Genomic DNA, 27,480 nt, shown 5'->3' with positions numbered 1-27,480 from the left:
TTAAAGTAAGTAAGCCAGTTTAAACAAGTAGGTTTTGAGCTATGACTTAAATAAGGGAAGGGAATCTATGAGATTAGGTTTAAAACTTTCCTTTTTGCTAAAGCATATAGTTAGGGCTGGAACAGGTGACCCTGAATCCTCCCTTAATTATGCTGCAATAGTAGTAGGCTGCTGGTGGACTCCCATGATGCACTGAGTATTTCAAAGTCAAAGTCAACTTTATTGTCATCTCTGCTATATACAGTTCAGTCTACAGAGAGACGATACGGCTCCAGTTCCATACAGTACAAAAGAACAACAATAAATATAGGAAGAATAAGAAATATATATTTCTTTTTCAGTCACGTTTCTCACTCACTATGTGTTAATAGACCTCTCTGCACTGAGTCATACCCGTTATTAATCTGTCTCTCTTCCACAGCATGTCTTTTGTCCTGACTTCCTTCTATCGCCCCAACGGGGCGCAACAGATGGCCACATCTTCCAGAGCCTGCTTTTTCCTTCCCACGGTCACCAAAGCGCTTGCTCATAGGGGATCACATGATTTTGGGGTTTTTCTCTGTGTGTATTGGAGGGTCTACCTTGAGGCGACTGTTGTAGTCATTTGGTGCTATATAAATAAAATTTGAAATGGATCGATTATCATCAGAGAATATTGTAAACCTTGTCGATAAAGGACAAAACAAACAGATCCTGACCAGATTGTGTTTGCACAGCTGTTTATTGAGACAATATTAAATCTTCTTCTCTGCAATACACAATATGAAATGTATTATTATTTCTTTGTGTGTTACGGGAAACATTATTGTCAAGACTTCAGTTTTAAAGATTCTGACATTTTAGAACAAACAAACAAACACAGGAATTGCATCAGAATTTATTATCAATGTTCCACATCAGTGCTCCCTCGCTTCAACTGAGTTAGGTGACCGCCCCATCCCCCAGCTCTTGAATGCATTTTTTAGACACAAAAACTATTCATTTTGTAACATAAAAGGTATCACTTTCACATTAAAAACAAAGCACATTTATAATGTCATTATCCGCCATTGTCTGTGATTTCCATTATATGTTAATATTGCAATGAGGACATACTGATAAGGCATGGTGAACAAGAACAAAAAAAAATGAATAAAACATGATAATGAAGAGATTAAAAGGGTAACAGAATGTCTTAACGGTATGTAGGCCAAGAGGAGGCAAACCTTTCTATCTTAAACAGAAAAAGGTGTCAGGATATGATGTTAGTAACAAGCAGAGCTAACACTGAAAATATTAAAAACAGTCTCCATTTTTGTGGTAAACTGAGCTTTGATTATTGAGCAGTGAGTATTCTGTAGCTATTTCATCTCGCAAACGGGTGTTCAGCTGCTCATAAAGTTCAAGTTGTGGCTTTCTTTGCTTCCCCCACAGAATCACTCAGTAAGACTTCTGTCATAATCACACATCAGAGTGACAATGGAACATAACAGAAACATATATAAAATTTTTGAAATTATTATCATTTGTATTTTTATAGAAATACAAATCCACCAAGACACATAGCTGTTTTAACAGCTAGTGCCACATCAGATCAATATTTCAATATTTTAAGATCAATACTGACAACAAAAGCTGGACAAGCTGTCCTTAAATTCAGTAACAGTCAAACAAGTGGAAAAGTGAAGTAGCTATTTTAGAGAGCAGGCACATTTGGGATGTGCAGGTTGCAGCACTGGGGGTTAGTGTGGCCCTTGCATTATCTATTAGAACTTTTCAAACACTGTTGCCTCAATACAGCAGTGTAAGCTTTTATTTCGAAGCAGCACGATAGTGAGACTAGATCAGGGGTGTCAAACATAAGGCCCAGAGGCTGGAATCAGCCCAGCAAAGACTCTAATGTGGTCCGCTGGAAGACTTCAGAAAATGTGCAGTATTTCATTGATTTTAACTGTACTACCATAATTCCTATTCCTATTGATAAAGACTCTAAAAGATTAAAGGACATAAAAGTTTGATTTTCCACAGTTGGCCCCCTTAAACCCTTGTGCAATGACAATAAAGAGCTATTTTTTCTATTCTATTCTACTCTATTATATGGAAACTGAGATGTACAGTTAAAATTGCATTTATTTTTCTTATATTTTCACTGGTTCGCCCAACTTAAAATCAAATTGTGTGGGACACAATTTAAAACGAGTTTGACATCCCTGGACTAGCGTCAATCTGCAGCATGTCTTAATGCACCTGAGGACAAAAGCAGGCAACAGCTTGGCACAATGGTGTCTGTGCACCACACCTTTCCTGTATTGCTGTGGTGCATGTCGAGAAGTAGAGTACTGATCAGCTTGTGCACTCCTAGGGTGGTCTACTGAGCCAGCAGTTGCTCTAGTGGGCGCAGGAACACCACCATTACTGTGATGTTATCACTAGAACCAGCTGTCTTAGCATTACCCACCAACTGTTGGGCGACTCTTGCCCCCACATCATCCTCGGACTGTTCCACTGGAGCAGTTCCTCCTTCTGGTTTACCAGCCAGCTTTAGTGCATCCATAACTAGATGTGGGACTGCTGACGCCTTAACTGCATCAAAGAAACCATCGCATGCCAGAAGAACATAGTCCTCATCACCCTGCAGTTTCATTGTTAGGCTTTCAGCGTCTCCAGACACAAAGGGCTTCTGGTCAAAGTCACCTGAACGAGGGATGGATGAGTGGTTAACAGCTGCAAGTGAATACTGCAGAACCTCAGACTGTTGCAGTCATTGCCTGAAAACTATTTATTAAATCAACAGGCAAAACACGTGTACATAATCACTCACACTGCATTTTATGTATACAAAAACCCTCCCTTTTAGTATATTTTACTGTATATAGTAACCATTTGTACACAACACAAGTTACTCTTGTTTTTTACTTTATTTTTCTTAATTCTCTAATATCTCTGAGTCACTTTTTCATTCCCAATTTCCTAGTGTGGGATTAATAAAGTCTATAAAGACTCCCTGACTCTCAATTAAGACTGCAACAATTTAAGTAACTTCAACACATGCACTGCACACAACATTTGTTTTTACAGATGTTGCATGTAAGGTGAGGATTACTTGTCACCATCTAAGTAGTCTAACATGGAGCTGCAGTCTAGTTCTGTCTACACACATGGTGAAGAACAAAGAGGCAGCCTTTAACTGTGATGCAAATAAAAAACGTGTATGTGTAGGGATGGGTATCGAAACCCGGTTCTTGTTGAGAACCAGTTCCCACTGTTTCAATTCCTTGGAATTGTTTGCCATTTTTGCAAACAATTCCCTTATCGATTCCAGTCGCCCCGAATGACGTCACCACGTTGCGGAGCGTCATTTACTAAGCGGCTCAAACACTCAAAAGTTTGGTTATACTTTACGAGAACGGATGACGACAGGGCAACTTGCAATACTTGCAAGTAGATATTTCATTTAAGGGAGGAAACACTACAAATGTGCAAAAGCATTTGCTCACAAAACACGCGATGACCTTAAATGAATGTCGTGTTTTTAATTCCGCTCCGGACTCATGAATCTCAACCCAGCAGCAGCGGTAACATTTGTACGTCCTCTCCCATTAATGCGGCAGGGAGTGCAAGGCTGTGAAACGGAATGGTCTAGCCTTCAGATTTGCGTCACCGCTGTCTCGGTGGAGTTTTAATAAACTCGGCCGTCTGCTCCTTGCTATCTAAAATATAACAGGACACTGGCGTAAATTCTCGACCGTCTCACACTTCTGTTTAATCAGTTTTCTGTTTGACGTTTATTCAGCTGTGTGAAAATCCCGGAGGAACCCACCAGATAGATTAATAACGTTTTATTTAATCTAATAATTTTGATCTCAGCCAAATCGATTTACTCCGGAACAAATAAAACACCGAAAAAAAGGCAAACAATTACATTTTTAAGTTATCCGAGTGACTTATATAGCATGTTTAACCTGAGTAGCGAAAGAGCGGGGATCTGAAAACGACGAAGCCGCAATTCCGCTGCTCTCGCTGGCTCGAGTGACCACTGAACACCCCCGGCTTGCTATCCAGCGGGAACAGACGTCTCCAAAAACGTCGGCGCACTTTTGCAAATATGCGATGTCTTGATAAACCAAGCAGATATTTGAAATTTACACAGCTTCTTTCTCGCCTGAAAATATGTTAAGTTTATTTTGTGACCCAGAAAGAGTAATAAGACTAATTTTAAAACTTAGCAGCGGCCGCCATTGTTGGCAGCTGAAATTTGGCTGGGCCGCGCTATAAACAATATGGTGGGCCACGAAGGACACACCCGACCCATCCTTCAAATTCGGGGAAATGAAGGACGCATTTGTCGGCCGCATTTGAAGGAGTCGAAGAATTGGTTGGCTCAGATGCTGGCAGTTCTCGCTGCAGTCTACCGTTAGCGTCTCCTTTCAGGTCAGGATATACGAATGTCACCGAGCAGTGTCTAAGCTTGTGGTAAAAGGCTTGCACCCATTTGCACCCAGAAGTGTGAGACGGTCGATTTTTGGTAAGTGAATGTGTTTAATTGTAGGCAGGGACATTACTGGATATTCTTGTGTAATTGCTACAGAACAATTTATGTTATACTTTGTTATTGCTACAGAAGAATATTTTATTATTTTACATTTACAATTTTTTTTCCTGGTGACCCCGTGACACCCCATTGAAGAGCCATAGGCTGGATCTCTTAAGATCTCACTGTTGGGTTTGTAAGGCCATGTTACTCCTAAATTTCTATCTTGTTCAAAGAGAAGATATAGAACAAAGTTCTAAGCAAATCGACCTTAGTGTTCTCCTTTTTTTTAAAAAGAATCGATAAGAGAATTGATAAAGGATCAAATCGTTAAACAGAATCGAAAATGGAATCGGAATTGTGAAAATCTTATCAATACCCATTCCTATGTATGTGTCCAGGTGACACATTATTTAAATTCTTCTGCTTGCTGAAGGTTGTTGGCAGCTATCTTGCTTTATTTGGCAGTGATTACTGTAGTCTTTCCATTACAATATAAAGCACCTTAACGCAACTGCTGTGGTATGGTGCTATATAAATATTGAACAGTGATACCTGTGGCAAGCAGGGCTGATTCAAATGAGGAGCATCCAGTGGGTCACCTTAAAAAGGGGGTTCATGTTTGAAAATCCTCCAATCTGTCTGAATTACAACCATTCTGAAAAGATTAGTGGACCAAAATTCCTCCACAGAACTGTAAAAGACTCATTGCCAGTTAGGGCAGCCCAACTAGTTACTAGGCTTAGGGGGGGCGATCACTTTTTCACACAGGAACAGGACCATGTAGGTTTGGATTTTTTCCCCCCTTAATAGTAAACCCTTCATTTAGAAACTGTATTTTGAGTTTAATTGTATTGTCTTTGTCTAGTATTTAAATGTGTTTGATCTATAACAATTAAATGTTACAAACATACAAAAAAGTAGGAAATGAGGAAGGGGGCAAAAACTTTTTCGCACTACAGTAAACTACTAAAAACATTGCAATTTCTAACACCTAAACCAGTGAACATTTCATCAAGACCTGTATCTCAATCAAAAGAATGATCAGCAGAATACGTGCTTACAACACAAAAATTTCCTTTGTGGGATTAATAAAGTATCTATCCATTATTCTAGCTGTAGCCTTACTATCAATAATACTTATCAATGCACTTTCAATAATACTAAAATAGCAGTTTTTCATTTCCGTTTTTATTTCTATTTCAGTTGAAATAAAACTGAAATAAGCTTATCTTTTTTCATCATATAATTTAAAATGTGTTTTTTATATGTATATATATATATATATATATATATATATGAATGAAATGGTACATTTTCTAAATATGTAAACACTGATTGCAAATATGAGTTAATGAGATTTACAAATCATTAGATTTCCCTTTTAATTTACAATTTACACACTGTCTCAACTTTTTTTGGAACCAAGTTTGTCGTTTACTTTCAGTTAACATGAGCAACCTCAGTTTATGTAGCAGTGGAGGTCAATTAAGGTCACACTTTGAGAACTACTATATGATACAGCCAGTCAAATCACATCTACATTTCTGTGGTTTTGTGAGTTGGGACTGACTTACCTATGGCTCTCGATACAGCATATGTGCCATTAACACGCCAGCAACCCATGAAAGTAATGCAGCCTCCAAGATCCTCAATTCTCTGTTTCTCATCCTGGACAGTTTAACACATCAGAGAAGGAGTTTAGCTTCTGGCTTCCTTCTCACCATTATGTGTGAGTATGTAAAAATAAGTGCATGAGTAATTTAACTTCACATGAAGTAACTGCATTTGTTAGTAATAGTTAAAAAAAACACATGCGCGTACACACACACACACACACTGTGTGTGTGTGTGTACGTGCACGTGTTTTTTGAGCTCTGAGGAATGTTTGATCCATATCACGCAATAAACTTTCCAAATATTTTATCTGCATTCCCATTTTGGAATACAACATAGTATGAAATTTGAGGCTGTTACGGTTCGGCGTTGGCAGTGTATTGTTTTAGGCGTTTTGTTTTGGCGTGACTGTTATGTGTTTCCTGTTTTACTTTGAAAGTCTGTGTTATCTTAGTGTGCAATTTACGTGTCCCTGTCTCGTCAGTGTAAGCGTTGCCCCAGCTGTGTTTCCCTCTTGTTGTCAATTTCCTGATTGCTCCCTCTAGGTATTTAAACCCTGTGTTTCAGTGTGTCAGGGTCGCGATCCTCCCCCCCGTTGTAAATAGTTTGGTGCCTTGTGGTGTGATGTAAATAAATATCATATTTTGCTTTAAAGAAAATAGTTGTTGATACTTTCGTTTTGGGATTATTTTTGTGGAAGCCCGTATTAGTCTTTTTTATGAGTTCGCCCTCCTTAAGAGCAGTGAGCTTGGGGGCCCTTTTTCCCTTTTTTCTATTTTTCCTGAGTTGCACGCCGGTTGGCTAGGCCGGGGTGTAACAAGGCAGCAGAGGTTGTGTGTTTGTATGTGGGATTCTTACCTCTCTCTCTGGTTTATGTGGGTCCATGAGTCTAACAACATGCCCATCTCTGACCAGTATTGCCTGAGAGTCTCCCAGCCAAGCAACAGTCAGCTCTTGATCCTGGATCAGTACTGCCACTCCTGTGCTGCCACTCCGGAGACGCTGCAGCACACACAAGTGTAATTTAAAGACAAAAGACAGAGCAAGACAGCACACCAAGTTGAGTACTATAGCATGTAAATGTCAGCAGAAAACATTGTGCTCAAGATGCTGCACTGCTGATTTCTCAGTACCTCTCTCTTGGCCTTGTTTCTGAACATGTCATCTGTGCGTTTGAAGGCTGTTTTAAAGGCTGTGGTTGCATCACTCTGCAGCATCTCCTGTTTACTTAGAACAACATGGAGGTGAGTGGAAGCGTAGGTTGCTGCATCCACCCCTCCATGGCCATCAAACACAGCATAGTAAGCACGATCTACATCATCCTGGACCATACGGGAGGGAAAGAAAGACACAGTCATAAATAAATGTCACAGAATGCAGTTTTGTGAAAAACTAAGTGTACCCCATGATTCAGTGGCTTGTAGGACCACCTACAATACACACCCTCTGAAGTGTGGGCTGACAGATGCCCCCCATAGGCAGCAGTGATCCCAGGATGCAGCCTACCAATCCCCAGATCTAGCCAACCCCTCAGATGTGACTCTAAAATACTTTGGTATGCAGAGGAGCTCATGGTTGAGTTGGTGACTGCAAGATATGCTGCACAACAAATCTAAATCACCTCTCCACCACCGTGCAGCATTTGTGTATGCTTGGCTTTCTTCAAATATGGCTTTTATAGAGGATCAGCACCTCACTGCTGCTTACTTTATTCCTATACAAGCAGTAAGGGTACACTTAGTTTTAACAGGACTTTATGCGGTCCTGTGAAAACTTTTTTTTTTTTTTTTTTTTACATGACAGTATGTTTGATAATTAGTTGGGATTGTAATTTCAGTTTTTATTTTTGTGTCTGTGATATTTTTCATACCTGAATTCCAAAGAGCTGGTTGAACTCGGCTAAAGCCAAATGTTTGTCCTCCATTTTTCTCCGGGTGTTTTTGATGGCATGAATGGAGCACTGGAGGTTGCGAGAGGGACAAAGAGCCACCTTGGGGAAGTTTCTGTGCCACGCCAGTGCTACATCTATCAGTTTATTCAGGAAGGTGCGTTGGACTGCCTCTGATTGAAATACTGACAATAAATTACAATACAAGTAAGAAACCTGTTATATTTCTGGTTTTTTTTTTCAATAACATCATGGACAAAGGCATTTTATTCCTTGAATTAATATGTACAATGGAAGTCAAACTACTTCCAGGTGGCACGGTGGTTAGCACTGTTGCCGCACAGCAAGAAGGTCCTGAGTTCAATTCCACCATCAGGCTGGGGTCTTTCTGTGATCTTTCTTCCTCCCACCATCCAAAGACATGCAGTTTGTGAGGATAGGTTAATTGGTTAAGCCAAATTGCCCTGTGTTAGTGTTAGCCCTGTGACAGACTGGCAACCTGTCCAGGGTGTACCCCGCCTCTCGCCCTATGACAGCTGGGATAGGCTCCAGCACCCCCCACGACCCTGAAAAGTATAAGTGGAAGCGAATGGATGGAAGTCAAAATACCACTTTTCAGTGCAATGCAATATTGCCAACCACTATGCAAATGTACACCAGTTCCTTATAGAGGAGAGGTCTACTCATAGTTTCAATTTTAGTTTTTTACTTGTTTAAAAACTTTAGAAACTGAAATTATAATTGTTTGTATTAAAACGGACCCTTTCACACACATGTGGCATCATCGAGGCTGAGGCTGTGCCCAAGTTGGCTGTGTGGCAGCAGACAGGGTGATATGTATTGGATAAATTATCATCTCCCCTTTTGCAGCCTCAAATTGCACTGTAAAAGATAAATTATAGTCTGCGAACATGCCAATAAGACCTGAGATGTGAAGACAAGTGTGAATGTGATCTGTGTTAGTACCGCTAATGATATTTGGTAATGATAAGTTGGTATCAAGTTACTTGGAGAGTGTATATCAGATATATGATCCTGGACAGACAACTTCCAAACACAAGATTATTTCATTCTGTCTGCTTGAAATTCAAATTGGCATCTTTCAGTATAATGCAATATATTCAAAGCACCACAAACATACAGACTGCTTTGTCGTCTGCCTTCTCTTCTTGGTCACCTTCAGGTTCCTCAGGGCACTGGTAAGGTAAAAGGTCAGTCTGCAGCAGCTGGGAATATGCTGCCTGGCAAAGGAGGGCACCGAGTCTTGGAGAAGCACCCCTGAACAAACACAGAGATAAATACATGTTGTGTAATCTCTTGAAATTTGAGTCATTTTTCTAACTGCAGTTACAAAGTGTTGCACCAAAGTCCAAATTGTGGACAGAAAAAAAAAAGAATTTTTGGGCAGTAACCTGTAAATGCACTTCTTTTCCTCTACAGAATTGCATTTCTCTGGCAGCAAAGATTGTGTTTAGGAAAAAGGAAGTGGCATGAACAATTTTGTTTCTGCAGACAGGAAATGAAACCTTCCTGACAGGGAATACTTCTGTAGAAAATGTGAGCAGAACAGAAAGCCAGTCACAGTTTTTAAGTGTTACTTTTTCCTGCTCAAAGTTTAAAAGTGTTTGAAAGTCTTTTACCAGCCTCTTCTCATTGCAGAAAGATTGACTGCAGATTATTGATTTCTAGAAGCCCAGACTTCTTACTAGGGATGGGTATTGATACGATTTTTACGATTCCGATTCCATTTTTGATTCTGTTTAACGATTCGATTCTTTATCGATTCTCTTATCGATTCTTTTTTTTTTTTTTTTTTTTTATAAAAAAGGAGAACACTAAGGTTGATTAGCTTAGAACTTTGTTATACATCTTCTCTTTGAACAAGATAGAAATTTAGGAGTAACATGGCCTTACAAACCCAACAGTGAGATCTTAAGAGATCCTTAAGAGATCCAGCCTATGGCTCTTCAATGGGGTGTCACGGGGTCACCAGGAAAAAAAAAATTGTAAATGTAAAATAATAAAATATTCTTCTGTAGCAATAACAAAGTATAACATAAATTGTTCTGTAGCAATTACACAAAAATATCCAGTAATGTCCCTGTCTACAATTAAACACATTCACTTACCGAAAATCGACCGTCTCACACTTCTGGGTGCAAATGGGTGCAAGCCTTTTACCACAAACTTAGACACTGCTCGGTGATAGGGCTGGGCGATATATCGAGTTTTTTAAAAATATCGATATATTTTTATATGAGATATAAGATGTGACCATATCCTTTATATCGATATAGTCTATGTTACGTTATAATTATAGTTGTGGAGCCACAAGTTCTCTTTCGTCCACTTTTGTCTCTACGCAACGTTACTCGGCCTCGCCTCTCCTTCACTAAACACAACTCCCCCTCCTCCCCCATCGCTTCACCTGCAGGCAGCGACAAGATGGACACAGCAAATCTCCGTTAACGAGTTACTGCGCATCGCCCCGTGCGTGGGGCTGGACGGTGTCAACGTGTTAACGAGCTAACCACGCTAACGCCATGCACAGCCTAAAATCCTTTCATTTTCTCAAAAGTTGACAGCGCGCCTTATGTATGAATTCTGGTTGTGCTTGATGACCGCAAACCGATTTTATGTGGAACACGGCGCTCAGCAATCTGTCAAAAATGTTTTAGTACGACTTTGGTAAGCTACGGAGCTGCACCGCTTGATGGATTGTCGAAGCATTACGGCTACCGTAGTCCGGAGGCTGGCGGAGTGATACATACTGTGCTTCAACGTAATATTACCGTATTGTGTGTGTATAAGGACCATAAATGGCACCTGTTAAGAGACACTGTTACAAAGAGGATTTCAAACTCCAGGCTGTCAGTCACATAGTAGAAGTTGGGAACAGAGCAGTTGTGAAATCTGTCTTTGTTATTATACTCAGCGTCTGTTAGTTTACATTTTGACTGCACAAATGTGAGCTCTTTGTTATGCACAAAAACAACAAAGTTTTCTTTTATTTATGGATCATTATTATTTAATAAATGCTCAATTTATTTTTGAGTAGTTTTTTTCATGTACATCTATGCTGTATGTTAATAAAAGTTAATAAAATATCGAGATATATATATCTTATATCGCCATCCAGCTAAAAAATATCGAGATATGAATTTTGGGTCATATCGCCCAGCCCTACTCGGTGACATTCGTATATCCTGGCCTGAAAGAAGACGCTAACGGTAGACTGCAGCGAGAACTGCCAGCATCTGAGCCAACCAATTCGTCGACTCCTTCAAATGCGGCCGACAAATGCGTCCTTCATTTCCCCGAATTTGAAGGATGGGTCGGGTGTGTCCTTCGTGGCCCACCATATCCCAGAATTCATAGCGCGGCCCAGCCAAATTTCAGCTGCCAACAATGGCGGCCGCTGCTAAGTTTTAAAATTAGTCTTATTACTCTTTCTGGGTCACAAAATAAACTTTTAACATATTTTCAGGCGAGAAAGAAGCTGTGTAAATTTCAAATATCTGCTTGGTTTATCAAGACATCGCATATTTGCAAAAGTGCACCGACGTTTTTGGAGACGTCTGTTAGCCACCCGCTGGATAGCAAGCCGGGGGGGTTCAGTGGTCACTCGAGCCGGCGAGAGCAGCGGAATTGCGGCTTCGTCGTTTTCAGATCCCCGGTCTTTCGCTACTCAGGTTAAACATAAGTCACTCGGATAACTTAAAAATGTAATTGTTTGCCTTTTTTCGGTGTTTTATTTGATCCGGAGTAAATCGGTTTGGCTGAGATCAAAGTTATTAGATTAAATAAAACGTTATTAATCTATCTGGTGGGTTCCTCCGGGATTTTCACACAGCTGAATAAACGTCAAACAGAAAACTGATTAAACAGAAGTGTGAGACGGTCGAGAATTTACGCTAGTGTCCTGTTATATTTTAGATAGCAAGGAGCAGACGGCCGAGTTTATTAAACTCCACCGAGACAGCGGTGACGCAAATCTGAAGGCTAGACTGTTCCGTTTCACAGCCTCGCACTCCCGGCCTTCTCGGTCTTCGAATGACCTAGCCCACGTAGACCGCGAAGGCCAGGTCCTCCGAAGGATGCAGCCGACGTTTTGGAACACAGCTTCTGTCTGTCTCTCTCATCATGGTCACCTAAATGCAGCGCACAGTAATGGCAGGTTTTGTAATAAGGCAGATCGCGCTAACATAATATGCACTGTTAGTTAATTATTTACCTGCCGCATTAACGGGAGAGGACGTACAAACGTTACCGCTGCTGCTGGGTTGAGATTCATGAATCCAGAGCGGAATTAAAAACACGACATTCATTTAAGGTGATTGCGTGTTTTGTGAGCAAATGCTTTAGCATATTCGTAGTGTTTCCTCCCTTAAATGAAATATCTACTTGCAAGTATTGCAAGTTGCCCTGTCGTCATCCGTTCTCGTAAAGTATAACCAAACTTTTGAGTGTTTGAGCCGCTTAGTAAATGACGCTCCGCAACGTGGTGACGTCATTCGGGGCGACTGGAATCGATAAGGGAATTGTTTGCAAAAATGGCAAACAATTCCAAGGAATTGAAACAGTGGGAACCGGGTTTCGATTCCCATCCCTACTTCTTACCTAACAAAATGTTAACAAAAATGTTAGATGCAATCTCTCTAATCTGCAAATAAAATTTCTATTAAAAGTACAATACTGAACTGAACACTGTAGGATTAATGGTTACTTTGCCTCTTTCCCTTGTTATGCGTATATAAAGAGACGACCGTGGCTCAGGGGGTTGGGAAGATCGCCGGTTCAATCCCCGGGCTCTCTGTCCTGGTCATTGTGTCCTTGGGCAAGACACTTTACCATACCGCCTACTGGTGTTGGCCAGAGGGGCCGATGGCGCGATATGGCAGCCTCGCTTCTGTCAGTCTGCCAAAGGGCAGCTGTAGCTACAACTGTAGCTTGCCTCCACCAGTGTGTGAATGTGACAGTGAATGAATAGCGCTTTGTGTGCGTTGAAAAGCGCTATATAAATGCAATCCATTATTATTATACAACAATAACCAGCATTCGACTGACATTTACAGTTTGTATAAAACAAGAATAAATAAGTTTTACTTCATGTCTGCTTGTGTATCACCATACACTAAAAATCATTACATTTAAAAAAATGGAATATGTAAAATAATCCACAGTATAATCCTTTGTATTTATAATATTAATTAAGGCCCATCACTAACTAAATGGTGTGTGTCTTAGATAGCCACAATCATTTTCTCTTATTGGTCCACAGAAAAATAAATTTGTTCATCGTTACAACCTTCTATTCAGTTTGTCTCCTTCCCAGTCATACCTGTTTGCCAATAGCCTCAGGCCCAGCTCCAGGCTCTCTCCATGCAACTCCTCCATTGTGAATTTACGACTAAGAGGGCTAACAGGAAGTGAAGCGCCTTCCTCCAGAGCAGCTGGAAACTCCTCCAAAAATGCCTTCAAAAAGCACAGAGCCTCCTCCTGCTCCATCCCGCTGACTCTGGCTGGAGTGAACTCTTCGGTAAACAGGAGGTCAGGGCTCACAGGTCACTTCACAGTGGACAATTGAAGGGCACAAATTGAAACAAATTAATCAGTATAATTACATTACCATTTTCATCTAAAACTGTTTTTTTGTCATACAAGTTCAGAAAACTAATATAGGAGGTGCTTACTGTGTCACAAGATGCTTGTCTGAGAGTAAAATTAAAAGCAAAAAAAACGTAAAATACCCAAATTCCCCCCAATCTTATATTTTAATTGAAAGTACTAATGTAACGATACAAGTGTTGTTATAAGCTACAGGACTAATAGGATTGCCACATCTTGTAATTTGTACAGATTTATTGGTCGAGGATGTACTGCAGTCATCTGTGTGCATTTTGTGCATGATATGATGCTCCCCTGAGACAATATAATTCGAAGGTATAGCATACAGTTTCATTGGTAGGGAGATGATACCCACCTCTAAGTATATAGGTATCAGTGAAGCCAGATAATACACACACTGACTACCGAAATGTCTTAAAGACAAAGACCTGGATGACCTCTAATTTCTTGTTCTAAATCGGATAAAACTGAGGTCCTTGTATTTGGCCCTAAATAGCTTAGAAATATGGTATCTTACCAGATTCTTAAGCTGGTTACCTCTGGTAACATTGTGTGGAATCTCTGACTTATTTCTGACCAGGATATATCCTTCAATACACATATTAAACAAATATATCGGACTGCTTTTCCCCCCATTGTACTCTAAATATCTCTAAAGTTTGAAACATTCAGTCTCAGAGTTATGTTCAATAACTAATTCAAACATTTATTACTTCTAGGCTGGACTATTGTAATTCATTATTATCAGCATGTCCTAAAAACTCCCTGAAAAGCCTTTATTTAATACAAAATGCTGCATGAAGAGTACTGACAGGGACTAGAAAAAGAGCATATTTCTTCCATGCTGGTGTCTTTTCATTAGCTCCCTGTTTAAAAATTCTGAATCAACTTTAAAATTCTTCACCTCATATCCAAGGTCTTGAATAATCAGACCCAGTCTTATCTTAATGACCTCATAGTATTCTATGATCCCAATACAGCATGCGACTCTCAGACTGCTGGTTTACTTGTGGTTCCTAGGATATTTAAAAGTAGAGTGGGAGGCAAACCTTCAGCTTTTCAGGCCCCTATTTTAGGGAACTAGCTCCCAATTCTAATTCAGGAGGGAGATACCCTTTCTAATTTTAATATTAATTAATATATTATGGTAAATGGTAGAGCAGGGCGATATGACCAAAAATATTTATCATGATATATATTTGAAAATTTGCAATAACGATATAACTGACGATATAATTGACACTAGACAAAACACTTTACAACTTTATTAGTGCAAAAAACATCAATGTATTTTCACTTAAACAAGCAGTAGTTTTTTATGTGCATTAAAGTTATATAAAAACTTAACAGTGCAAATGCAAATTCCTTGCTGACAGTTTAACCAAAAGGCATTTCCAGTGAAAATTGGCCGACATATAATAATAATAATTATCATAATAATAATAATGGATTGGATTTATATAGCGCTTTTCAAGGCACCCAAAGCGCTTTACAATTCCATTATTCATTCACTCTCGCATTCATACACTGGTGAAGGCAAGCTACAGTTGCAGCCACAGCTGCCCTGGGGCAGACTGACAGAAGCAAGGCTGCCATATCGCGCCATTGGCCCCTCTGGCCCACACCAGTAGGCGGTAGGGTAAAGTGTCATGCCCAAGGACACAACGACCAGGACAGAGAGCCCGGGGATTGAACCGGCGACCTTCCGGTTACAGATGCGCTTCCCAACCCCCAGCACCACGGTCGCCTAAATCCTCAGCATAACCATATATAATATCCACAAAACTTAAAAAGAGGTTATACACACACACAATACGGTAATATTATGCTGAAACTCAGTACGAATCACTCCGCGAGGCTTCTGCTTACGATAGCCGTAATGCTCCGACAATTCATCAAGCGGTGCGGATTTGTAGCTTAGCAAAGTCGTACTAAAACATTTGACAGATTTTCCAGCGCCTTGTACCACATAAAATCGTTTTGAGGTCAGTAAACACAACCAGAATTCATACATAAGGCACACGGGTTTATAAGGGGCACTGTTGATTTTCAGAAAAATCAAAAAGATTGATTTTAAGTGTGCTGTATTTTCCAAAAAAACAAAACAAAAACACGGTAATAACGACGGCCCGCTAGCATGCTCTACCAAAAATAGTGCTTTGTTGTGTATCTGATGGACAAAAGCTAAACCAGTTCCACACCAATGAAGTTGCAGCATTTTTACAAACCAATTATGGTTCATCCATTTCATTCAACGATCCGCTTTCGCCCTTCTCATTCTCCGTCGCCGCCATGCTTTTACAGCTATGTGCATATGAAAACAAAGGCACTACGCATGTGCGTTTTACCCATATTCTATCGCAATATTTCATTTTCTTATCATTGCCGAACATTATATCGGTATTACGATATGATATGGTCCAGCCCTAGTAAATGGACTGGTTCATATATAGCGCTTTTCTACTCTGAGCATTCAAAGCGCTTGTAAATTCACCCATTCGCACAAGCACTTTTTTCCTATCCTTTTCTAAGTACTTCCTATCTAACAGTCAGACAGATTCATACGAGCAACATGGGGTTAGTATCTTGCCCGAGGACACTTGGCATGCAAGTGGAGCAGACTCGGACTCAACCCTAGTAGGGGACCTGCTCTACCACTACAGCCAATGTTCCCTCTAAGCTGCGCACATGTGCAATTGCGCACTGCTGGCACGGTCTCTGCACACAGAAAATCTGTGTTGCACAGAAAAAAAAATCTAACCTGAATTGAAAATTAATACTTTAACAATTCTGTTTTGCAGTGTTAGTAAGTGACCGGCTGCTCCCGTATGGGATTAGAACGATGCCACCTATAGTCCAGCCAATAATGCGATTCACATTTGTATATACGCAGCTAATCAATGTCGTTGACAGGCTATGACAGCATCCTTATGTGCCGATACCGGTTTTAGCTAGCAAAGCGGCGTGGCTGACGTGGAGGAAAGCCACGTTAATGACAACGTGTACAATCATTGGAGATGTGAGCAGGAGAGACGGAACAATTGACGGAAAAAGTGTGGACTTTATACCAGTTTTTAAATTGTGTTGATAGGCCACGTAAAACCGGAGTTATGATAAAAATATCTGCAATGTTTGGTTTTCTTCCCGAATACTATTGTTGTTTATATTTACTGCGGGAAGAAACGGTAAAAACAGCGTTTTATAAGGAAAATGCTCAAAAGCACTCTCCGCCTGTGAGCAAAAACAACGCAAAAAAAACCCCCACCCTTTCCTATTGGTCGAAAAATGAAACCTGGTCTACCAATCAAAAAATGATATGGCAAAATGGCATTTAGTTGTTTAGGAAGGGGGAAGTTTTAAGAGTGACGGCAGTGTTTTGTGATGTGAGAGATTTTCGACGTTTAGCGCAAATCTTGTGTAGTTAGTGTGAAATGTAGTCAATAGTTTTGTTTTGTGTGTCAGAACAATGAGGCGACTACTGAATGTTACAGGTGTTACAGGAGTGATACATCTCCTGTTGTCAGTCCTGCAGGTACCAGGATGTTCTCCTTTATCTCATAGTGGACAGAAATTATTTTTTGGAGTGGCACAAATGATTTGTTTGGCATCAAATTTGATGCAGAACACCTGATTGTTCTGTAAATAGTTTGAAATGTTTATTTAAAAAACAAAAACAAACGCCTTGGCTGGATTTTTAGGTAAACAGCTGCAAAAATCTTTGTTGTTTGCATAACTCAGTTACTTTTTTGTAGAAGTAATTATATAATTAATTGCCCAACATTGGTCATTATATACTGTATTTTGCAGACAGAGAGTTACAGGACTCACTCCCAGACCACAGACTCAGACTCATAATACAAGTCACAGCTTTATAAAAAAAAAAAAAAAAAAAAAAAAAAAAAAGGAAGAAGAAAGTTTTGTTTTCAAAATTGGAGTTCAAGTTATTTTTACTTCCAAGAGTGTTAACATACTACACAGGTCATGAACAAGATTCTTTTTAATTTTCATTGTAACTGGGCTAAAGCACTTAATTAAAAGTAGTCTAACATAAATGTAATTTGATTATTTTAATAAACCATGTAACTTGGACGGATTCAATGCTGGCGTGACCAAAGTGGACACGTCTACTGTTGCTCACAGTGGTCCAAGGGACCACTCAGAGAGTTTGTGTGTTCGCTCAGACACATGAAAAATTAGAGGGAACATTGGCTACAGTCACCCCTATATGAGGCTTAAAACTTTCCTTTATGATAAAGTCGTGTTCTGCAGAAGGTTTCTATCTGCTAAAAGGGAGGGTTCCCCCCCCCCCCCCTTCTCGCGGTCGCTCATAGCGGTTGAGCGAGCACTTGACTGTTGGAGTTTTCTCAGTTTTGTATAGATGTACGGTCTACAATATAAAGTGCCTTGAGGCAACTGTTGTTTTGATTTTGCGATATATAAATAAAACTGAATTGAACTGATGCACCAGTTGGCGTTCCTTAGTTCAATAAGTCTTTGGAGTTCTGGAACACCCACTATGTTTTAAAACATTTGTCATGGAGGATATCTTATCTGCAGTCGGTAAAATGCTAACGTCTACTCACTCACAAAAAACAAGTACCAATCTCCAAGACTGAAAAACTATTGACATAGGGGATAAAAAGGTATGTGCACAGATCTCATTTGTGCCATGAAGAAGGCAGTAGTTCAATATCACAGCTCACTCTTGGGCTGTACAGGGAGTGCAGAATTATTAGGCAAATGAGTATTTTGTCCACATCATCCTCTTCATGCATGTTGTCTTACTCCAAGCTGTATAGGCTCAAAAGCCTACTACCAATTAAGCATATTAGGTGATGTGCATCTCTGTAATGAGAAGGGGTGTGGTCTAATGACATCAACACCCTATATCAGGTGTGCATAATTATTAGGCAACTTCCTTTCCTTTGGCAAAATGGGTCAAAAGAAGGACTTGACAGGCTCAGAAAAGTCAAAAATAGTGAGATATCTTGCAGAGGGATGCAGCAGTCTCCAAATTGCAAAGCTTCTGAAGCGTGATCATCGAACAATCAAGCGTTTCATTCAAAATAGTCACCAGGGTCGCAAGAAGCGTGTGGAAAAACCAAGGCGCAAAATAACTGCCCATGAACTGAGAAAAGTCAAGCGTGCAGCTGCCAAGATGCCACTTGCCACCAGTTTGGCCATATTTCAGAGCTGCAACATCACTGGAGTGCCCAAGAGCACAAGGTGTGCAATACTCAGAGACATGGCCAAGGTAAGAAAGGCTGAAAGACGACCACCACTGAACAAGACACACAAGCTGAAACGTCAAGACTGGGCCAAAAAAATATCTCAAGACTGGTTTTTCTAAGGTTTTATGGACTGATGAAATGAGAGTGAGTCTTGATGGGCCAGATGGATTGGCCCGTGGCTGGATTGGTAAAGGGCAGAGAGCTCCAGTCCGACTCAGACGCCAGCAAGGTGGAGGTGGAGTACTGGTTTGGGCTGGTATCATCAAAGATGAGCTTGTGGGGCCTTTTCGGGTTGAGGATGGAGTCAAGCTCAACTCCCAGTCCTACTGCCAGTTTCTGGAAGACACCTTCTTCAAGCAGTGGTACAGGAAGAAGTCTGCATCCTTCAAGAAAAACATGATTTTCATGTCCTGCATGAAAATCATGAAAACATGATTTTCATGCAGGACAATGCTCCATCACACGCATCCAAGTACTCCACAGCGTGGCTGGCAAGAAAGGGTATAAAAGAAGAAAAACTAATGACATGGCCACCTTGTTCACCTGATCTGAACCCCATTGAGAACCTGTGGTCCATCATCAAATGTGAGATTTACAAGGAGGGAAAACAGTACACCTCTCTGAACAGTGTCTGGGAGGCTGTGGTTGCTGCTGCACGCAATGTTGATGGAGAACAGATCAAAACATTGACAGAATCCATGGATGGCAGGCTTTTGAGTGTCCTTGCAAAGAAAGGTGGCTATATTGGTCGCTGATTTGTTTTTGTTTTGTTTTTGAATGTCAGAAATGTATATTTGTGAATGTGGAGATGTTATATTGGTTTCACTGGTAATAATAAATAATTGAAATGGGTATATTTGTTTTTTGTTAATTTGCCTAATAATTATGCACAGTAATAGTCACCTGCACACACAGATATCCCCCTAAAATAGCTACAACTAAAAACAAACTAAAAACTACTTCCAAAAACATTCAGCTTTGATATTAATGAGTTTTTTGGGTTCATTGAGAATATGGTTGTTGTTCAATAATAAAATTATTCCTCAAAAATACAACTTGCCTAATAATTCTGCACTCCCTGTATATGTGACAAGAGCGGAGTTCTTGTAATGGTCACTTGGGGCTGGCTCCAAAACTTTTTCAGTCCCACGGACTGTCCAGCTTTACATGTTTATTGCCTGGTACAATAATGTGTCCAACTTGGACAGTTTCTCTCCCCAACTGTATGGTGGGAGACTTAAATTTTATGTTCTTATAATTCATTTATTTGGATATTGGCATTTGGGGGTGTAGACAGAAAACTGTCATTCCTGTTTTCTTCTTCTGACCCGTCTCTGTAAAGCTTAGGCTGTGTGGGAAAATTCCAGCATACCAGCAGTTTCTGAAATAGTGGGACTAACTTGTGTGGCACCAACAACCATGCCCCTTTTCTAATGCTCCGTTTGAACCCGAGGAGGTCAACTTGACCATGGCTACATGTTGCTGCCATAACTGCTGGTTAGATATTTACATGCATATCTAATAAAGTGGTAAGAGAGTGTATATGGATTTTTACAGGAAATATTCGTACAGTTCGATTCATAATTTGTTGGGCATATAGAACGTTTTTGTACAGCATCGCAGTGGACTTGAAATCAGCAATAATCAATTTATGAAATGTAACGCTCTAAACCAGGCCCCAGGGTTTTCATTATTACAGGATATTATTAAAAATAAAAATAAAATGTTTTTTTTTAATGCGCCAGCTTGTTGTCATGTAAGTTACATGTTGGCCAATATGTCTGAACATTTCTTGAAAGAAGCGCAGAGAAGCACTTGAAAAGGGCTCGCAAACTCCCCACACTTTGAGTTAAACGCAAAGAAAAAAGCAACCGTGCTGCATTGGTTGTACACCAGGACTCATACCTGAAAACTGGAGCCTAACGATCAGCTTTCCCGTTTCTTTTCTTTGCAGTGCGTTACATGAATGTTGAGGGTTTGGTGCTTTGTATGCAGTACACATTATAGTGCTGCCCACAATTACACCTCGAGTCATGAGTCACTCACTCAAGTGAGTGAGTAACTCAGCGACCATGTTTCATCGACATGATCGCTACCAGAATACATGCTTATTTTACAGCCAAGCAGACAGTGGTTAACTTGGTCTTACCGTCCGCTGACTTGGTGCAGTCCCTTGTTTTAGTACGCGTCTTCACACCTCCTGAAGTCCTACTGACTAAACACGCCCTTCGGCGAGACAAAGACTAAAGGGATTTACTGATAACACAAACATGCACCGCGTATGGTAATACACAATCCCAGTTCACTATTAACAGTGTTTACAGATCTGCGCAACGATCCACACCCAATTGAACCGGCAGTTTCCTGTACGCCATTATCGTCATCACCATTATTATAAGACCCTTCTTCGCCTATCTTTTTATGGCGGGTAGCAAACAACTTTAGGTGTTATACCACCACCCTCTGGACTGGAGATCTCCCATCATGCCTTGGGACATGTGCTGCTGTTTAGATGTTCTTGTTCTATTGTTTATGGTTACGTTACTTTTAACTGTTATCTTGAATGTTGTGTTTACGCCGTGGTGCAGCGTCACTGACAGTTGTTGTTTTGTAGAGAGAGTGCTGTACCATGAGTGACTTCTGTTGTGCTGTTGTTGAACCTTGAGGCACATTGTAGCATAGCAAGTGTTTTAATAAGGAGCTCCCCCTATCAGCTTGGGGATAAATAACAAGCTCAATCTTTCTCTGTAAGCTTCTTTGTTAAGATTTCTCTGAATTTCACAATGTAAAACATTGCACGGACACGCTGTGCTAATTATATATTTTGAAAAAGAAATGTAGAGGTAGGAATTGCAATTAATATAACTAACATGACGCTAAGCATCGGCCAATGAATGTGAACTAACAACAAGGTCGCGGGTAACGCTGCGACCGTAGGAAAAAAACCCTAATATGAAAGTATTTTACTGTGCATTTTACAGTAATGTTCTGTTCTTCTAGAATATCATTAAAGTTACGTAAATAGACTTTGACTTCACATTTTGAATGTAAATTAACGTTAAATCACTGTAATGTAATACAACATAATTGTCATGATTATTAAATGTATCTGTCTGTACATATGCATATTTAGATTGTTAAAATACATTCACAAATGTATCATGATCTCACAAATATCTGTCCGTTATTTGAAAGATCGAATTCAAATGTAATGCTATGGAAAAGTATATAACATGATCCCTATAAGCTTGTGTTACATCACATAAGTATTATTATCACTGGTAGTTAGGCCGTTCGTGGCTCAAGAGTTGGCAGTTCGCCTTGTGATCAGACGATTGCCGGTTCGCGCCCCGGCTCGGACACTCTCCGTCGTTGTGTCCGTGGTCAGGACTCTTCACCTACCGCCTACTAGTGATGGCCAAAGGGGCCGATGGTGCGATATGGCAGCGTCGCCTCTGTCCCAGGGCATGCAATCAATTATTATTCAAACCAACTGTTAACTGTATATTTCTGTACATTTACGTATTATGATTCATATTTCCACATTCAGTGACCTTGTTTATAGGTAATTTCATTGTTTGATCGCGTAAAAATGTTCCTAATTTAATGTCTAAAAGCACTTGGAAAAGGCAGAATCCCCTGTCAAATTAGCGCAACAAACTCTATTTTCATTACTGAAAATAACCGTATTTTTATGGGACAGTTATTTTCTGTTATTTTACGGTCGTATTTTGGCGCCCCAGCTGCCGGAATATTACCGTTTTTTTAAGATTTTTTTTCCCTATTTATAGATGATTTCATTGTTTAATCACATTAACATGTTCCTGATTTAATGTTTAGCGGCACTTGAAAAAGGCGAGATTCCATGTCAAATTAGCGCAACTAATTGTATTTTCATTACTGGATATAACCGTATTTTTATGGGACCAGGGCCGTGCAGAGAGGTTTAAAGGGGCGGGTGCTCAAAGTTAAAAAGGGGCACATTGAAACAGGGTGAATAACAACAACACACATTCACCAAGAATCTAATATGGGCAACAAGGCAAAGCAAACGTAGCCGATGTTTTACCTGATGGGTACAATGTTGCTTTTGAGGGGTTGCTGTGGATAGTACTGGAGGGCAGGGCTGTGTTGATCTGAGACTGTAGACAGTAAAAAGTCCATAGGAGAGATGGTAGCTGATTAAACAAGTGTCATGAGATAATAACAAAATGCAAAGATTGGTGACAGCGCTTGGAACCATAAGGCAGCAAAAAACTGTGAGAAATAATTTAGGCTCTGCCTGTGAATCACTCTTTGCTTCTCTTCTTCCTTCCATCCCATCATTTCATATATCACTCTCCACTCGCTGTCTATCTGAGAACAAGGCACAACTTGCTATTGCAATAAACTATAATCTAATTATCCACACCTAACAACTCTTGCACTTAATCTATAATAAAATGATGACAGAAAAATGTTATAGCACTGCCTTTAGTAGCCTCACACAGCTCCTACTGTTTCCTCCTCATGTCCTTACCAGGCATGTCTGGACAATGTTATATCATGAGTAATAATTTAAAAAAATCCATTTACATAAAGCAAACACATGCACGCACACACAGTGACATTTTAGACCTTCTTCAGAATACTGTACTATGGGCATCATGGTGCTGATCCAGAATCCTTACATTATTATTTATTACTAGAGCTACAATAATAAAGCAATGAGGAGGGGGAAGTAATAAATATGAAATAATGTCATTATGATGATTCCATTTGTTTCACTATCCACTCTGTGCAGGGGCAAAGCTTATTACATTTTTAAACTGTAGAGATACAATAATTTTACTGCTGTAAAATCCAAATTTTGTCTTATTTAAAATATAAATCTAATATAATCTGCTTCTTGGGGCGATCGTGGCTCAAGAGTTGGAACTTCACCTTGTAATCGGAAGGTTGCCGGTTCAAGCCCCAGCTCGGACAGTCTTGGTCGTTGTGTCCTTGGGCAAGACACTTCACCCGTTGCCTACTGGTGGTGGTCAGAGGGCCCGGTGGCGCCAGTGTCCGGCAGCCTCGCCTCTGTCAGTGTTCCCCAGGGTGGCTGTGGCTATAATGTAGCTGCTATCACCAGTGTGTGGATGACTGGATGTGTAAAGTGCTTTAGTAAAATACAAATACAGGCCATTTACCACTTAATGTATGTTCTTTAAAATACAGCGTGTGTTTTTTAAAATATTATAATTATAATAATGCATAATTATGTGGACATGCATATTAGATCGTTTTTAGTGAAATATAATCCCTCCAGAAAGGCAGGAAAAGCTCTGTAACTTACTTTAAAACTAAATATGTTCCCTAAAACGGTGACAGAGCTACAGACCCATTACAGCCTTACACAGGTAGCCAGCAGCTATGACCAGCACTACATGTGCAGTTAATAAAAGGACAGGTAATGTTAGATCGTTAGATCGTTTTTAGTGAAATATTAGATCGTTTTTAGTGAAATATAATCCCTCCAGAAAGGCAGGAAAAGCTCTGTAACTTACTTTAAAACTAAATATGTTCCCTAAAACGGTGACAGAGCTACAGACCCATTACAGCCTTACACAGGTAGCCAGCAGCTATGACCAGCACTACATGTGCAGTTAATAAAAGGACAGGTAATGTTTGTCACGCTGTTGCACACACAGTACGCTCATTTGTTTCAGTTCATTTGTTTCAGTTCGTTCGTTGCAACAAGACAACTTACCAACGTGTACGTAATAAGCTGATACTCCTGGGTGCTATACACTACAGTGTAGGGGAGACCGGGGATAGTTGTAACATTTTTGACATTTCTGTCTGTAAATTGGAGCTCTTTTAAGGTAGTGGATTCAAAGTGTAATGCAAAGTATTTACATGTCTCTGCTATTAAATAGTGCAACTATTTTCTCTGCAGCACAATTACCCATTGCATGGTATGGTCTCAAACACGAAGAGTGAAATGTTACAATTAACCCCATAGTCTGGGTTAGTTGTAACATATCCTGGGGTAAAATGTAACACAATGAAATAAGGGTACTAACAAAACATTAACATCTTTTTTATTCAACACATGAATGCACTTACATCCATTTATGTAGCTGTGTGTGTGTGTGTGACAGAATGCAGAAATCTAGCTTTTGAACATATTCCAACCCCCCAAAAAAGACAAATTATGGAATCTTCTGCAACTGAATATTTCATTAATTTTGGTTGGTCTTCCTTGAGTTTGGCCTCATTGGCTCAGTGGGCATTATAACCTACAACTCTTGCACCAATTTTGAACATAACAATGAAGCTGAAAAAATGTAGTTGTTCACCAGCATCGCAATTCCATTACTTTTTTATCATGGCTTACCTTGGTGTGGTTTGCAAAGTGCTTCAGAAAGATGAGGAAATCTGTTTCTTGCACCCATCCTGATTTATTTCCACTACCAGTACTTCCTACTGGTCCATATCTGACACAGTGGCCTGCATAACGTATGTGTGGGGAACACAAACAGTGGAGGAATTGTGTTGCCAATGGCATTAACCGCATATACAAATGCGACCAGTGAACGTCTCTCTGCTGATGTCGTTGCCCCCAAATTGTTTAATATAAGTTAAAGTAATAGTGTGGTAAGTTTTAACATCTGTTGTTATTAGGGCCCGAGCACTGACAGTGCGAAGGCCCTATTGTATCTGCTCTGTTTATTATTATTATTAGGGCCCGAGCACCGAGAGTGCGAAGGCCCTATTGTATCTGCTCCGTTTCTTCTTATTATTATTATTATTAGGGCCCGAGCACCGAGAGTGCGAAGGCCCTATTGTATCTGCTCTGTTTCTTATTATTAGGGCCCGAGCACCGAGAGTGCGAAGGCCCTATTGTATCTGCTCTGTTTCTTATTATTATTAGGGCCCGAGCACCGAGAGTGCGAAGGCCCTATTGTATCTGCTCTGTTTCTTATTATTATTATTATTATTATTAGGGCCCGAGCACTGATAGTGCGAAGGCCCTATTGTAATTGCTCTGTTTATTAGGGCCCGAGCACCGAGAGTGCGAAGGCCCTATTGTATCTGCTCCGTTTCTTATTAGGGCCCGAGCACCGAGAGTGCGAAGGCCCTATTGTATCTGCTCTGTTTCTTATTATTAGGGCCCGAGCACTGATAGTGCGAAGGCCCTATTGTAATTGCTCTGTTTATTAGGGCCCGAGCACTGAGAGTGCGAAGGCCCTATTGTATCTGCTCCGTTTCTTATTATTATTATTATTATTAGGGCCCGAGCACCGAGAGTGCGAAGGCCCTATTGTATCTGCTCCGTTTCTTATTATTATTATTATTAGGGCCCGAGCACCGAGAGTGCGAAGGCCCTATTGTATCTGCTCTGTTTCTTATTATTATTATTATTATTAGGGCCCGAGCACTGACAGTGCGAAGGCCCTATTGTAATTGCTCTGTTTATTATTATTAGGGCCCGAGCACTGATAGTGCGAAGGCCCTATTGTAATTGCTCTGTTTATTATTATTATTATTATTATTATTATTATTATTATTATTAGGGCCCGAGCACTGACAGTGCGAAGGCCCTATTGTAATTGCTCTGTTTATTATTATTATTATTATTATTCCGGCAAATGAATCGGCCTTTTGAGGGCCTAAACATGCTCGAAAACTCATGAAATTTTGCACACGCGTCAGGTCTGGTGAAAATTTACGTATTTTAATGTCCGCAGACATGGCCAGGGAAAATTGGCTCAGTAGCGCCACCTAGAAAAATGAAAAACGCGAGCCCCCGGTGGGGGTATGACCTACATGTATGAAATTTGGCACACATGTGTACCATGCTGAGCCGAACAAAAAAGTCTCTGGGGCCCATTGACGCAAACCCAACAGGAAGTCCGCAATTTTGGATTGAAGGTGACATTTTGGCTCTGATTTTACCATTTCCATGCCTTGTACTTTAACGAACTCCTCCTTGGGATTTGGTCCTACAAACTTCAAATTTGGACAGTGCAAACTACACACCTGGGCCATGTTAAATTGCGGAGCTTTTGAGTTTTCACAATACGGTGAGGCCGTGGCGCCATGGCGAATTTCGATGACTCGCCATGAAAATCTTATTGCCTCTCATTTTGTCATACATTTTCTGACCTTGACCAAAGTGAACACATATGATAAGGCTCCACCCCTGAACATATTTCAACTGCCATATTTGACATCAGGGACAGCGCCACCTAGTGGGAACAGGAAATGTCATGTTTTACACTTTGGGGTACAGTATAGTGATGGGTGACATCTGCAGCCTCAAATTTCTCCAGGAAAGCCTTAAGGAGTTGGTCTTGGGTTACAGTGAAAACTGTGACTTTTCGCAAAAGGGTGTGACACCAGCAGCATGGCGAACTTTGATGTCACGCCATGAAGAAACAAATTAGTATAACTCAATGAAATCCAGTCTGATCAGTACCAGACTTTACAGGCATGATGTCAGACCCGCCCTGAACAGATTGATGTGCCCATTGTCGGGAATACCCACAGCGCCACCTAGTGGGAACAGGGAATGTCATGGCTTTAATTTTGTTGTACTGATTTTCACAGGTTCATTGTGGCCACCTCAAAAGCGGTGA

General features: G+C 40.3%; 1 protein-coding gene across 1 annotated transcript; it reads right to left on the bottom strand.

Moving 5' to 3' along the window:
- Nucleotides 1–702: 702 nt before the first annotated feature.
- ppm1f (protein phosphatase, Mg2+/Mn2+ dependent, 1F) lies at nt 703–21,288 on the bottom strand. Its single transcript, XM_040050119.1, has 8 exons — nt 21,024–21,288; nt 13,357–13,583; nt 9,157–9,293; nt 7,998–8,200; nt 7,261–7,449; nt 6,986–7,129; nt 6,088–6,181; nt 703–2,673 (listed from the first exon to the last, which is right to left on the bottom strand). The coding sequence occupies exons 2-8, from the start codon at nt 13,521–13,523 to the stop codon at nt 2,348–2,350; spliced, it is 1,260 nt and encodes a 419-aa protein (XP_039906053.1). The 5' UTR covers nt 13,524–13,583; nt 21,024–21,288; the 3' UTR covers nt 703–2,347.
- Between the last annotated feature and the right edge of the window lie 6,192 nt (nt 21,289–27,480).

This window comes from Simochromis diagramma, unplaced genomic scaffold (assembly GCF_900408965.1).
Source record: "Simochromis diagramma unplaced genomic scaffold, fSimDia1.1 OVJJ01000159.1, whole genome shotgun sequence".
Lineage (NCBI taxonomy): Eukaryota > Metazoa > Chordata > Actinopteri > Cichliformes > Cichlidae > Simochromis > Simochromis diagramma.
This window is presented reverse-complemented; position numbering and strand designations above follow the sequence as displayed.